This window comes from Sitophilus oryzae, unplaced genomic scaffold, assembly GCF_002938485.1.
Source record: "Sitophilus oryzae breed Bouriz unplaced genomic scaffold, Soryzae_2.0 scaffold_1440_pilon_pilon, whole genome shotgun sequence".
NCBI classification, from domain to species: domain Eukaryota; kingdom Metazoa; phylum Arthropoda; class Insecta; order Coleoptera; family Curculionidae; genus Sitophilus; species Sitophilus oryzae.
This window is the reverse complement of record NW_022146105.1, coordinates 31,731-47,593: the sequence shown is the minus strand read 5'-3', so window position 1 is coordinate 47,593 and position 15,863 is coordinate 31,731. Positions and strand designations below refer to the sequence as shown.

The window sequence follows — 15,863 nt, the reverse complement described above, 5'->3', positions numbered from 1 at the left end:
CGTCTGAACTAGATGAAGAAGTTTCAGACACATTCCGATGCACCAAATATCCAACTGTCGCCAAAGACATTTTGATTTCTTTTTTTTTAGACAGATTTTTTGAATTCTCTTCTGTGATTTTGACTATTATTTACTATTTATTTACATACATTGACAGGATTGATGCTTAAAACGCCCCATAACCCATTCCACTTGAGTTTATGATTGTAACGCTCGCAAGCAAGTGGAACGGGAAAAATCGCGATCTTGAGCGTGAACGTTATGAGTGCTTAGTGGAACGTACTCAGAATAACCACAGAACAGATACAAATGAATAACCAATTGTGGACTTATGCTGTGGACGTAAATAAAATGACTCCCTGTCGCGGTCCCTGTACATAAATATCTGTCATTTGTATATTGTTGTTATGCTTTAAATACCTTGGAAGTCTGTGAAAAACATGTATTATTTAAAAAATTGTGGATAAAATCAATACACTTGTTTGTCGTTTAAAAGTCGTGTCAAAATTTACTGGAAAATGTAGTTTTTTATTGAATAGTTATCTCTAAAAATGATTCCTGTTCGTATATTTTCAAAGGATTGAAGTAATATGGGTTGGTTAAGCTGCTGCGAATGCAAATCAAAAGAAGAGAAAATTACAGAGTTAGATTTTTCACGTTGCGGAATATCGGAAGTACCAAACGAAGTTCACGCTAATTCGCCCACTTTAGAAGTACTACATCTGGAAGGGAACAAGGTAATGCGTTTATATTAAATAAGTTAAAATTGTGGTCAATCTAGACTTTTAAATTTTCAGCTAAAAGATTTGTCTCCTCAGCTGTTCCAGTGCATAGATCTAAGATATTTAAATGTTAGTGATAATGAAATCCGAGCCATACCACCACTAATTTCAAAATTATCCAATCTACAGGTGTTGATATTCAATAAAAACGGTAAATATTAGATGATATCTATGTTTCATCAGTTTACCAAAAGATCCATTAGTTTTAGATGGGGTTCATCCAAACTTGAATAAGCTCAGCAAACTAACAATGCTAGATTTGAGTATGAATGATCTTGGGAAAGTTCCTGAGGCTATAATGAGTCTAATTAACTTGCAGCAACTATGCCTAAACGATACTGGAATTGACTTTGTACCCGCTAATATTGGGAGACTTTGTAATTTAAGGATTTTGGAGTTAAGGGATAATAATTTATGTGAGTTACCGAAATCCATTCGAAGGTTGACAAATTTACAAAGACTTGACGTTAGTGACAACAATTTATCCAGCTTGGTAACTATTCACATACTTATTCACATACATTATTCATTAGTATATATAAATTTGTTTTAGACTGAAGTGTGTGAGTCACATAGTAGTTTAACAGAGCTATGGATTAATGGGAATAATATAACTGAACTTTCTGTATCAATTACATATTTAAAGAAGATAAATGATTTTGATGCCTCGTATAACAATTTAGAATCTGTGCCAAAGGAGATTGGTCATTGGACCAAAATAACAAATTTAATATTAAGTTTCAATAATATTTCGACACTACCAAAGGCCATAGGTAATTTAAGGAATCTTCAAGTCTTAAAATTGGAGTCCAATTATCTTGAAGAATTACCAAGTACCATTTGTAAATTAATTAATTTAGAAGAACTGAATTTGCAAAATAATTTCTTAACTAAAGTGCCTAGTAGTATAGGGCATTTACGAAAGTTGGCTACATTAATTTTGTCTGATAATAAATTGCAATGTTTACCCCCAGGTACTGACTACATTACTTATTATTTATTTAATATCAGAACTAACATTTTTTCTTTGTGTAGAAATTGGCAGTTGTTGCGAATTATCAATACTAAATGTTCATAACAATTATTTAGAAAAACTTCCCGAAGAAGTAGGTCATTTACAACATCTAACAACGCTGGGTGTTATTGGTAATAGGCTTTCCTATTTACCATTGACCATATCTAAATTAACAAATCTAAAAGCATTGTGGCTTACACCAAATCAGACACAGCCATTAATTCACCTACAAAACGAACAACTGCCTGATGGCCAAGTAGTCCTGACATCTGTTGTGTTTCCCCAAACGCCATTAAATGAACCATCTGTGCCATTACCCAGTTTGGGAAATCATAAAAGTCACATTAGCTTTAATACAGAAAGAGCTGATGTTGATATTACGACTAATACAAGTATTTCATTGAACCGCACACCTACACCTCATTACAAAGAATTGAAGAGGTTGAGGGAAATATTGAAGAACACTCATGTACCAGGTATAAATTAATTTATTTAAATTATATTTCTTATGCCTTATCTACGCATTACGTTTTACCTGTCCCTCAAAACTTATCATGTTAAACTTTGTGTGTAGTAGAAAAACGAACCATTTTACTTGAATCAAAATTAAGATGGGAGACCATCTAGAGAGCTGACCGGATCATTCAGTTTTACAACAAAACTGTCGTTTCGCCTATACTGAAAAATATATAAGTAAATTTATAAAAAAATCGCAGGTAAAACTTCCAGTGTGTACACTATTTTAATCCGTCTTCCCTGACAGGTAAAATGCTATGTGTAGACGGGGTTTTACAGACCTGTTACTTCACTTTCAATGTTAAAATTTATCATTATATTTTTTTAGTTAATCAAGTATTAAATGTGTCTGAAATTAAAGAAGCTAAAGTGACTCATATATCGGGCGATTTAAACATCTCGCAGGCGAGTTTAAATAACGGACAAGAACCACAACCGACTGAAATATTGGAACCCGCGAACGAACATGCTAATGCAGGCCCAAAACAGCCTCCTCCATATCATATTGCAGCGGCGTATTCCAAAAACGCTCATTTGTTTGCATACGGTCCTCCCAGTCCACATGATCAACCAAAGAGATTCAGCCAACAGCAACCCTCCAATATTCATATGCCTACCCCGAAAATGGCTACAAGACATCAGATGTTAGAGCCCAATAAGTCTAATGATATACAAATGCTGGAAAGGTAAAAGGTTTTAATTTTTAAAGTATACTGAAACTATACATACAAATAAAATTGATTGCCATCCTTAGGTCCTTTACCTTGTTGTTATTTATTAGCATTAAATATTATTCTAAATTAGGGATGGTTGAGTGAAAAAAATTGTTCTATATCTATACTTGAAAAGCAAGGGGCAGATAATGATGTCTTCATTCATTCAATATATTTACTTGTGATATACTGTCTTAAATACTCCTTACGATCTCTATTATTTGTTTACATTCAGCTGTGTATATTATACATTATTACTAATATAAATTATTATGAGTGACTGGACGTTATTACCAATAAGTAAATGGACTGTGTGACTTTAAAGGCTTTATAGGAATATTTATCACTATCTTGAAAATCTCTATTGAAAATATTAATTTTCTTAAACCTAAAAACCTTAATATTGTGTTTAGAACTGTTTATCTAAACCTTAGTCTAATGGTACGTACGAACGCGCGGCGCGCGCTCACCGATTGGCCTGTATTGGTATTGGTACGTGTTTTCAGGTTGTGCGCGCTCTGCACGCAAATTGCTTGCCGCGAACCATCTCTAGTCGGTTTTTCGACGCTCCACTAACGCGCGCATTTATCAGTGACTATGTGTGTTTTCTTTGAATGAATACCTTTTTTGTGTTTTTCTTTGAATATTGTTTATTAAGGGAGTATTTAAAGAGCCGAACTACTCATCACTAAAATTGCGTAGTTCCTCTCAGACGATAGAGACATGATTAACGGTTAGACGAATGTTCGCGAGATTTCTATGGATCGCGGAATGTTCGTTAAAACAATAAAAGTAACGCGTGGACAAGGCACGGCGCAGCGCCCCAATGTATACGTACCATGAGATCTAAACTCCATGCAAGTTAAAATTAAAATACCTATATATTTATTTGTGATATACCGTTTTCACTCTGTTAAGCTCCGTCTACACATAACCTTTGCCTATCAGTTTGGCCGTGTCAGGTAAAACATATTTGGATAAAACGGAAGACCGTTAAGAGAACCGACGGCAGTTCAGTGACGGACTTCCATCTTAGCCGAATCTACAGATAACATTATGCCTGTCAGTTAAGACGTATTAAAAACTAGCGTACAGACTGGAAGTTTTACACCTGGGATTTTATCAATTATTGCATTGTGTTTAGTGAAGTTGAAAAGAAAAAAACTTTAAATAAAATTGTATATATGGTTTAAATTTTATTTGTAAACACGCTATGCTAATTGTGAAAATAGTATATATTGTTTGGTAATGATCATTAAATAAATCTAAGGAATTTCGTAAAATTATATTATTTTGGGTAACTGAGCAAAAATATTTAATTTTTAACAGTAGCTTATTATTGAAGTTGCTGTAATATATCCATATTCCATTTTGTAAATTTATTTATATTTTTTTCAGTGTAGGCAAAACGACATTCAGTTTTGTTGTAAAACTCAAAAATCCCGTCGCGTCAGTTTCTCTAGACTTTTTTCGTCTTAATTCACTTCCAGCTTCCAGTAAAACAAACCGCATCTTACGTCTACACATAAGGTTTTACTTGATACGTTTTGTCTGACATGTAAAATGTTATGTGTAGGCGGGACTTTATTTTCCTAATAATTTTTTATGAGGCTCATCACGATGGTAAGCTTTAAGATGCCATTAAAAATATTTTTATAGATCATATTTATGTGTTTTTTCTAACAAATCTAAATGTATTTGCACTTACAAGTAATTTCAGTGTAAATATCTTTGTGTATTCAGGTCTTTTCGAAAAGTCTTAAAATAATGTTAGCGAATTATTAACTATTATATAAGAGTTTTATCTTATTATGCGTGTAAATGTTTACGTTACCATTTTATAAACCTAATTTAGGAAATCGTGGCCATTTGGACAACACACAATATACAAGGTTATGGAAATTGAAATGCCCGAATTTCATGAACCTGGGGATTTTCAGATTGTTGCAAAAAACGATGTAAGTACTCTTATGAGCTTGGTGGAGGGATTTTCAATCCTCAACTCGTGACATTGTAATTATTTTGGGGGTTAATATACGGGGTGTATTTTAAATAAATGCAATAAGTATGTTAAATAATTTCTATTTGCCATTTTTAAAATAAATTATAAATAGCCGAATTTCGTTTCTTTGAGTGGAAATATACTACCAGTTAAAATACTTAATTTAAATAAAACTAATTTATTTAAAAGACACCTTGTAAATCGTTGCATTCAAATCACTATTGTTCCAAACAAAACCCTATTATTCGTATTTTAAATTAATTTGAAAGAGCTAGAAAATTAAAGCTTATTGCTTAGGGTATATTCGTTGAAGAAGTTAACGTCCAGGGAGCGATGTACGAAAAATTGCATCCGGATGATAAAATTCTGGCATTCGACGACACTGATTATACTAACATAGATCCATTGGCGGCATACCAAGACGCCACACGTAAAATAGGTAATGTAAGGATAGTTATTATATCCCGCAAACAGAAATCATAGTATATTTATTATATTTACTTTTATAGATGCTTAAAACCTTGTTTTTGTTTTTTTTTTAAAAATCTGGATTGCAATGATAGGACAATTTTTAATTTGTCTGGATTTTTAATATAGCTTCTCGACAAGGCGAAATATTTTTAATAATTTTATTTTCGGATTTTAACATATATTTTCGTATGCTTCAAGTAGATACTTGTAATTTGTAATACTAATTTTTGAGAAAGAAATGGTTTCCCCAGTCCTTATTCCCTTCTGTAATTATATTCATTCTACAACTGTATTTGAAACAAAGGCAATTTTGTATTTTTAATTTGTTGAACTTGTCTTTAAATTTACAGGAATATGACAGTTTTGCATCTAGTAATTGACAATAAAATTAGTTATTTTTTTTAATAAAATAAATTTGTTGTCATTTACTGGAAGGTGTCTAAGACTGAATGATATATTTTATGGTTTTAATTTCGAAATTACTTTGGCCTTATAGAATGTAGAGTTGTCAAAATGCGCACAAAACAGTAATTTATATTCACTATTTTTTCGGTCTATATACCGAAAGTTTATGTTATTTCTAAAATTGACTGATTGACTGACTGAATTTGATTAAGTGTTCTTGAACTCTTGAGGTCTGGTTCTAACTCTAATGAGTTTGAGTTATTATCACACCTCTATGACTTTGTAATGTACTTTAGATCAAGTTCTGTTTATAACCAAGTTACCAGTGTTATAATACGTATGCCAATCACTAGGTTATTTATGAATTAAGAAATATTATTGGTGATATTAGTTATATATAAAATAGAGAAGGTATTATAACATTAACTATTTCAATATGCATATAATCCCAGTTTTATATAGGCAAACATGATGTCTATTAGGCTCTAAAATATAAAAATGTGTATCAAAATTTATGATGCAACTAAATTTTTATCTACTATTATATGCTATATCTCTTAGAAGAATGTTAAACGACTTATAATTGGTATCTATTTTTTAATTTACATTAATGTCTTCCTATAAAACCTGGGACCTTAAAGTGCGTATATATTAGCGCGCTGCGCCGCGAACGCGCAGCGCGCGTATAGATTCGCCTGTATTTATACGTCTTGTCAAGTTGCGCGCACCCTGTACGCAAACCACTTGCCGCGAACCATCTCCTGTCGATTTTTTAACGCTCCGCTTTGTAGTGAAGACAGCGCGCGCATTCCATGCGCCTTTATATGTGGCTTTGTGTGTTTTCTTTGAATAAATCCTCTTTTTCTGTGGTTTTCTTTGAATATTGTTTATTAATGGAGTGGTCAAAGAGCCGCACACTCATACTCATCACTAAAATTGCGTAGTTCTTCTCGCACGGCAGAGAGATTATTAACGACTAAACGAATGTTCGCGGGATTTTTATGGATAGGGGGATGTTCGTTAAAACAATAAAAGTAACGCGTGGCGAATGCTTAGCGCAGCGCACCAATATATACGCACTTTTATATAGGCATAAATATTCTATACCAAGTACATTTAGAAAAAAACCTTCATTATTGGGAATATTGTTTTAAAGGTTACATAAGCTCTATAAACGTAAATTAAACGAATACACTTTTTATATTAAAAATAGTTTGTTAATTGAAACGCATATTACTTCTAAGGGATCATATTTTACCAATTAAGCTAAAATAAATTGCTTAATTTGTCAATACCAACATAGTACCTATTAGCTGTGAAAAATGTCACGTTTTACAAAGCCGGCGTACAAAGTCTTAAAATAAAATTGCCATAGGCTGTGATCAGAATATTATTCTAATTATTAATATATGATTTAATACTAAACTCTTAGAAGTAATATTGCCATACGTGTTATATTTTAGAAAGTTATAAGAAAGGAATAATATTCTCTGATTATGGCAGCATTTTTTTCTACAACGTCCTACACATTTTGAAATTAAATTCGGTGCTTTTTTGCTTCATTAAAAATAACTGATATTTTTCAGAGTGATCTAAGGACTCTTATAAAAACATTTGTATATATTTTTTTTAATAAATTTAATAGGATCGTGTTGATACATTGTAGTATACAGGGTTTACAATAACATTTTTTTTGCTTTGGTTTACAACATATGAAAACATTTTTTGTTCGTTCCTCACCATACTTGATTTTGTTTAAATTTGACTAATAAATTTAAACAATTTTTCCATATTCTATATAACAAAATTGTATGCATTTTTCTTGAAATTTTTTTATATTTTTTATCATATGTATAATACAACTTCTAGGGTGAAAATTTCCTTGTTATTATTAAAGTAAAATATATTTAATCTTTCTGGCTTTCAAAGACCCTGAAGTGTTTTCTATGATCTTTTTCTACGTGTATTTCATATATATATATATTATATATATATATACAGGGGTGTCCCAGGCTGAGCGTGCATTAGACGTTTCTAGAGAACTACAATATCTAGATCGGAGATTTTTTGCACATTATTGTTTCACGAGATCTATCAATTAAAAATATTTTCAATATGGCGGTACTTCCGGAAATACCAGAAGTTGATAGCAACTTTCTTATTTTAAATGAGTATCCTCATTTTTTATTACATAATTAAATTCTCTTTAAAATTTTATGAATTGTGATATTAAACACTCTATACCTAATATTAACTGTTTTTGAGAAAAAAAATATTTAAAATTTTTGGAGGAAAAAAACAGCCCGTCAAAAAAATCGGTATAGTCTAAACGACATATTTAGTGATCACCACAGCCACTGTGGAATAAAGAGAAGACATGTGGCTATCTATTTCAAAATTTAAATTGTTCGAATGTCATACGATATTGGCCGTAGCTGTGATGGAATTGAGCGATTAAAACATTTTTTTAATCGGTCAGACAGGCAGTTTTTTTTGTCCAAAAAATTTAAATATTTTTTTTCTCAAAAATGGTTAATGTTAGATATAGAGTGTTTGATATCAAAGTTCATAAAATTTTGCAGAGAATATAAGTATGTGATAAAAAATGGGGGTACCCATTTAAAATAAGAAAGTTACTGTCGACTTCCGGTATTTCCGGAAGTGCCGCCATGTTGAAAATATTTTTAATCGATAGATCTCGTTGTGAAACAGTAATGTACAAAAAATCTCCGATCTAGATATTGTAGTTCTCTAGAAACTTCTAATGCACGCTCAGTCTGGGACACCCTGTATATATATTGTTGATTGTTAATACTAGTAAGCATGTTATTACTAAACATTTGTGATTCTTTTGAAGCTTTAAGGCTTTTTATTTATGTGCAAATATTTTACGCATTACTGTCGTTCAGGATATTGAATTAATATTTCTGTTAAGAACTATTTGACTGACTTCTACATTTATACTTTTTTAATAAAACTTGTTTTAGACTTCTGTGTATCTTTTTGTTTTCATTTATCCATCTATATGCATCTATTATGGACACATATTAATGTATCCTACAATCGAAAATAAAATCGGCGTCAAGGTTGATATAGAAGTGAAGATCAGTGTCATTTTATATCTGAGGGGTTCAGAAGTGAACTGAATAAGTCCTTAAAGGTAATTATGAAAAAAAAGAGAGTTAATATGCTGCCGAAGTTTCCGGAATACAGTTCGGACCACCCTGTATAGTAAATGATGGGTAAGGGAAAAAAACGACGTCATAAAACTGACTTTTAAAGAGAAAACTGATTTGATGTTGCCAAATACCATGTTAAAGATACTGTATGATCGAAGTACAAAAAAAAGATTAAAAATAGTACAAAAAATATTACTGTACGCGCTATTATATATTATATTATAAATACTTACCAGAAAAATGTTTAATTTTTAAACGTTTAATTATTTCGCACGCTCTTTTAACTCTGAGGAGGACAACTCCCAAAAATTTATTTTAAATTCATAAATATGCATTTAAAATAAAAATCCTGATGTAAATTGGCTAGGTCAAAGGAAAATAAATAAAAACAAGCTTAACTGCCATAGACAACTTCATTGAAATGAAAATACTGTTTGGAATGCAACTTAATTCATTATTAAAACTAAAGCTAAAAGTGAAAGAAATAATTAAGAAAAAAACTAGTAACTGAAAGTTAACAAATAAAACTTATCACAATAATAAAATACGAAGACACCGGTAATGTAGTTAAGAAATTTATTGGCTTATAAGAAAACCGACACTTTGGATGTAAGAAGGAACTTTACATGTTAGTTTTACTATTTAATACAATATGAAAATACTAGCTTTCTTTTATTTAGTTTTGATACCACTCTATATACAATGTGTCTTTCAAAGCCCAGATAACAGTCATAGAAAAAATATTTAAAACAGAACATACCAAATAAATACATAAATAAACCTTAAGAATATTTCAATAAACCTGGGAAATGTATGTTCAATATTCACTACAAAATTGTATTATTTTCTATGAACTGTTTATTTAATTATTGACATATAAAAAAATTTAAATAAATGTTACACACAAAATATTTCTTTTAATATATTAAATATAGAAATTAGATATTTTTGGGAAAATGACCTCTAAAAATTTATAACATTGTTATATTAACTCTAAACAACAACACTTAACGCTTTCTTCTGACTATGTAAAAAAACTGTACACTAGTTTCGAAATATACATATTTACAATATATTTATTAGATTACAGTGAGAAATAAATAGGTTTAAATTGATTTCGTTTTTGCTGAGATCGAACAAAACCAGCAATGTTTTTTCTTTAAATAACACAAAACATGTGAGATGCTATTTGCTCAAGTAAGCTATGCCTACTTTTTTGTACTAAAGTTAATTTTTATTGATGCCATACTCAGTTGAATTAATTATTAATTGACAGAAAATAACCATGATCACCTATCAAATTCAGTATCTATCACTGATATTATACAACACAGTGATATGAGGCGCAGCGGATCATATTTGTAAGAAGCAATTTTATGACTAGAAACTGTATAGCATGAAATAAATTAAAAAATATGCTCAAATTAAACTACAGCAATATTTGAAAAACCAGAAATGTTTGAAGATCCTTACTGATATAATCCACAATAAACAAATAGCACCTTTGAAAACACTGGAAAAACAAAAAGTAGTATTTGGAAAATCGTTTCAGAGTACTAGAAAGAAAGTTATTTTACTCATGACAATAAATGAAACAATTAACAAAAATAAAGAAGTTAATTGGAATATTTAGTATACAGAAAATTACATAGTGAATAAAATAACAAACTTGTGTTTTGTTCTCGTTAGAATTTTATAAAAACAAACAACATCAAAATATTAAACAAACAAACCCTTATATTTGCGCTTAAGGGATAACAGTTTGTTAAACCACCAAAAGTAACAAAATATATGAAGCCTTATTAACAATGTTTATTGTATTGTCTTGATCTATCAACTTTAGAATTCACTTTAAAAGGCTAAACTGAAAATCAAAAATGTTTAGGAAAAAAGTTTGTTCAATACAAAGCTAAAAAATACGTCAAAAATATTTTTACAGAGATTCTATATATAGGCTTATAAATAGAATTAAAATTCTGAGGAAAAGATATTTTTATAGGCAATTATTTCAAATCCCCAGTATCATCAGATATTTTTGGTACTTATGATCTCTATCAAATATTTTTTCTCTAAAAAAGGGAATATAAAAAGAACTAATCAATGGCAAAATAGTGATTAAAAACTACATAATTTACTCTTATTTACAATAACACTTTCTGAATTAAGTACAGACAGACTGATTAAAAAATGTCAGCAGCTTGACAAATTTTAACCAATCTGTAAATTAATATTATATTTGTGGATCACATTTGGTCATTGATGTTAATATATCACCTAATATGTCATTGGAAGGCGCTGGTAATGGTTTTATTTTTAACTTAATGGGTTTCTTGGGGGAGATCCCCTCACCACTGTATCGCTTAACTTCTGATTTCTGAGGAGAACTGTCAATTGAATTTGAACTACTGCCAGTTTTGACTGAAAGTGATGTTTCAGAACTGTGTGGTACTAATGTGGTTGTGGATGTATCTGTAGTAACAGATGACGAAGATATTTGCTTCATTTCTCTACCAGAATCTTCTTTGGAATCAGAAGAAAGACTATTGGTCAACACCTTGCTATGATTGTGTTTTTTATCACCGGATTGCTTTGCTTTATCTGAAGAGTGACTCTTGTGATGTTTGTCTCTTTTATCTTTGTCACTATCCTTATACGAGCTAGAACTGCTATGATGCCTGTGCTTATCATCTCTAATCTTATGCCTTTCTTTATCTCTATCATGCCTGTCTCTATGTTTATGCTCTTTCCTGGATTTTTCTCTATCCCTCTCTTTATGTCTTTCTCTATCCTTATCTTTTGATATTCTGTTTTCATCACTACTGCTGCTGGACTTATGTTTTTCTTTTTCATTATAATTTTTAACCTTCTCGCCAATTTTTATTTTCAACTTTTCAAAATCTATTTTATGTTTGACTTTCTCAACACTGGGATTCTTATTACTAATTTGACTACTTGGGGGTTTAGGAGTTTTAATTTTAAAATTATGTGATGACTTGGAATTCGCATTTTCTTTAGTATCTGCATCTTGAAGATCATAATAAATTTTCAACCTCACATGCCACGCTGAAATAAACGTATTTATAGATTTTTTTTAAGAAAATATGTTAAGAATAATTTCACCTATGCTAGTCACAGCTGTAACTGTACGAAATTGATGAATAATATTTCTTGGCAAAAAATAAATGTCATTATCATACAAATTCACTCTAGCATATTCAATACCCTCCCTTCTTAACTGATTTAATTTAGCATCTTCTATCCATGTAACACACTACAAGAAATTTAAATTCTAATTATTAAATTGAACGTAGTGTTAAAAAATTAAAAAATATATAACAATCTAATTATATTATTAAAACAAATTAAATTTAGTAACCTGTGAAATAGGTGGCTCATGTAAATCCAACTGTAACTTTTCAGCAAGAATATCAAAGTATTTTGCTGAAAATGCTACAACATCCTTTGTCACTCTATTGATCGAGCCTTCATCTTTACATCCATGAATGGCTTTAAGAATGCCAACAGCAGCAGTGGTTTTTCTATCTAATCCAGCACCAACATGATCTGCATGTGCTCTTGTGCGATCTTCAAATAGATGTTCCCTTGCTTCTGACATTCTTGGTAAATACTGTAAATTCCTCAGCTCATTTATACCAGTTCTGCAAAAGAGTTATTGAAATAAAAGACATTTGTATTATTCCTTTTAACCTTTTTCTTTTGTTAGGTGTTCTATTGTCAGCAGTTGGTACTAACTGTTCACCTGGTCTACACCAAATAATTGGTCCATCATTACTTTCAGTAGGTTTCATTTGGTCTAGTATTGATAATGGCCCCCAGGGCATAGTCTACAAATATAAACAAATTTGAAAACAATAATATTGCATAAAATATTCTTACCATTTTCAAGAAATAATTCTCTTCTAAAAGATCAAGCAAATCTGGAAAATATCCACCTACTTCTTCATGTGCTGTTCCTACTATACTTATTTGGTGTAGGGGTCCAAACCTGACAGTACCTGCTTCATAATGTTGCACAACATTTCTATTATAAGCTGATAATGTTGTGGTTTCTATATCAGAACTCTTACTTAGCAAACCATTTTTGACAGTTAAAGTTGGATAATTTTCTGCCATATACTCCAATATATCAGGTAAATATGTAGCAGAACCATGAACCACAGCAATAACAAATGTTGCATGGCCATTTGCATCTTCTTCAAATGCTAACTTAAACCATTCTTGCGCCAGTTCCTTGATTTCACTGGAACTTAAATGTTTGATTTCTTCATGGTACATTCTTAAAATTTTTGCTCCACCATTTGTATGGGTTTCTATGTGAAAGTATTTTCTGTATTTCAAAGACAGCTAAAAAATATTTGTTAAAGATAAATATAACTTAAATTCTTAATTGTTCACTTACATCTTCGGGTGGATAACTATAGTTGCCATTAGTCATAAGTTTAAGCTTGGCATCTCTGTGTCTTGAACTTGAGCTACTTGAATGTTCTCTACTATTCCCACTTTTACTGCTCCTGGAATCATGTCTTTTGCTACTGCTACTACTACTATGTCTTCGATGGTGAACACTTTTTGATTTTGAGCATTTTAGTTCACTTTTATGTTTATGTTTGTACTGTGAAAAATCAATTTTCCTAATTTTAATATCTTTATGATCAACATCTGCTGAATATGACCTTTTTATTTTTTTTCTAGAACATGAAATTACGTCAACAGAACGTGTCCTACCTTTCCTAGGAGAACACTGAGCTGTTACAGACTCGCCAGAACTGGATTTGTGCGTCTCCAGATGTTTATTTGATTGATTTTCAATGGCATGTAAAAGCTCAACCCCTTTCTTGCCTTCTAAAAGACTTTCATCTAAATTATCAATAAACATTGAACACCTTTTTTGTCTTTTATTTGGAGGAGCCTCTTCATTTGCAATGGTTTCTGTTTTAACTTTTATGGTATTATTATTAGTACTAATAGGGGACTGCTCAGGATTATCTGTGCAATTTGTATCACAGCCTACATTTAAGTCTGATTTAGAATTTAAGGCATTAGACTTGAGAATGACTTGCGAGTCATTTGATAAATCATTTGTATCTTTCATTCTTATATCAGGAGTCATAGGTGTATCTTCACCATTATATTCTTTACTATTTTCGTCACACTCACTTTTAATATCACTACACTTAACAATCAAATCACTATTTGTTTCAGGGAATAGTTTACTTTGACCAAATGTCACTGCCCTATTGCTAAATTTTCCACTGTCAGAATGATCAGGTAAGTTAGACTTTTCATCGACAATAATGCTCTGTAAAAAATCATTTGATTCGGAATCTGCAGTTATGGAAGGAGTCTTTGGTATTTCACAAATTATGGAATTATTGTGGTTATCAGCATTACTAACTATCTCCTTGTCGAAGCTCTCTAGTGAATCCTGGCCATTGCTTAACAGAACAAACTCTTCCACAAGGGCCTCTCCTAAAAAAAATGTTATGGTGTTTTATATATATATATATATATATATATATATATATATATATATATATATATATATATATATATATATATATATATTCTACAACCTTCCGTAATTATCAGTTTAGAAGGTATGTTTACAAATAAAGAATACATACCACTAGCACTACTACCACCATTAGACAAGTCCAATTCAACTTGAAATGTTCGTCGTTGAATATTGCAAGTGCATTCAGAAATTATAAGGTCACACACCGTACACATATCCTGGGTTGTTATAGGATTTGTGTCTTTCTTAAAAAACTCCTTGTTTTCGTCGTCTCCGCTTGTTTCATCGTTGGACGCCATAATTCGATCGAGAAAACCCGGGCACTTACCTATTAAATATAAGCAACATAACAGAACGTTTACGCCGTTAGATTCTTATACGCACAATATTATTTACATTTTCAAACAGACTGCCGTGCAAAATTGACAAAATATTTTTTTTAAACCAAAGAAAAACACCATAAAACGACAGTAATTCGCAATCGCGCCGCCATGCTCACACCGGCCAGTTTATGATTTAACAGTGGCGCATCTTCTATTTACAATTGATTATTCGAAATTCTAAAATAGAAATAAACCAATATATTAATACTAAAAGTTTGAAAATTTTTTTTAGCATAACTATACATTGAAAATTATCTAAATTTATAATTGTTCTGTACAAAAACTTGAACAAAGTCTAAAATTTATATTAAAGTATCCAATAAACAGTACGCTTCTGTATTGAAGTCTGCTGTCATGTCATTTCCATGCAAATATTTTGTTTTATTCAACTAAATTATTACAATATTTGTCACTTAGGATTTAAGTTTAGACTTGAATACTCTTCAAATAAAAATATCTTCACATGAATACATTCAAAGTTTCATTATTTCTAGTTTCTAACAATAATCAAACATTTTTTATTAGTTCGTGCTATAAGTCACGTACTCGTAGAGCGGGAAATTCAAATCAAGGTAGCAGAAATTTAGAAGTTCAATGGCGTTGAATGTTTATCATAAAAGTCCTTGTATGTAATCTTTGATATAGGTCTATTAGCCTAGATTTTTCAAGACCTTACCAACTCCTCTATCTATGGACCTCACGTAGAACAAGCTTAGAACCTAGATAAAGAATAAATAAAAAAATCCTGTTCAGTTGGACGAATGCGCCATATGGAAGAATAAAAATTATAATTAGTAACGGGGCAGTAACTAGTACTAATATAATAGTAGTTTTGTAGTAGATATAAATAGTTGTTAAATA

General features: G+C 30.8%; 2 protein-coding genes across 5 annotated transcripts; one reads left to right on the top strand and one right to left on the bottom strand.

The window, feature by feature from the left end:
* The first annotated feature begins 350 nt into the window (after positions 1-350).
* On the top strand, positions 351-13,986 carry LOC115876596 (protein lap1). Of its 3 annotated transcripts, none has more exons than XM_030892417.1 (8): positions 351-737; positions 798-933; positions 986-1,275; positions 1,336-1,756; positions 1,818-2,273; positions 2,642-2,999; positions 4,882-4,984; positions 5,326-7,934. In XM_030892417.1, exons 1-8 carry the CDS (start codon positions 591-593, stop codon positions 5,509-5,511), a joined length of 2,097 nt encoding a protein of 698 aa, XP_030748277.1. In that variant the 5' UTR covers positions 351-590; the 3' UTR covers positions 5,512-7,934. The 3 variants fall into 3 exon arrangements, with proteins under 3 accessions (XP_030748277.1, XP_030748278.1, XP_030748279.1); XM_030892418.1 differs by lacking the exon at positions 5,326-7,934 and adding an exon at positions 13,797-13,986 and having other exon boundaries at positions 352-737; XM_030892419.1 differs by lacking the exons at positions 4,882-4,984; positions 5,326-7,934 and adding an exon at positions 13,797-13,933 and having other exon boundaries at positions 352-737.
* LOC115876594 (lysine-specific demethylase RSBN1L) lies at positions 9,483-15,130 on the bottom strand. 2 transcript variants are annotated; one of them, XM_030892416.1, is made up of 8 exons: positions 15,004-15,118; positions 14,729-14,947; positions 13,504-14,573; positions 12,981-13,448; positions 12,792-12,928; positions 12,460-12,742; positions 12,204-12,354; positions 9,483-12,146 (listed from the first exon to the last, which is right to left on the bottom strand). In XM_030892416.1, exons 2-8 carry the CDS (start codon positions 14,916-14,918, stop codon positions 11,314-11,316), a joined length of 3,132 nt encoding a protein of 1,043 aa, XP_030748276.1. In that variant the 5' UTR covers positions 14,919-14,947; positions 15,004-15,118; the 3' UTR covers positions 9,483-11,313. The 2 variants fall into 2 exon arrangements, with proteins under 2 accessions (XP_030748276.1, XP_030748275.1); XM_030892415.1 differs by having other exon boundaries at positions 14,729-15,130.
* Positions 15,131-15,863: the final 733 nt, after the last annotated feature.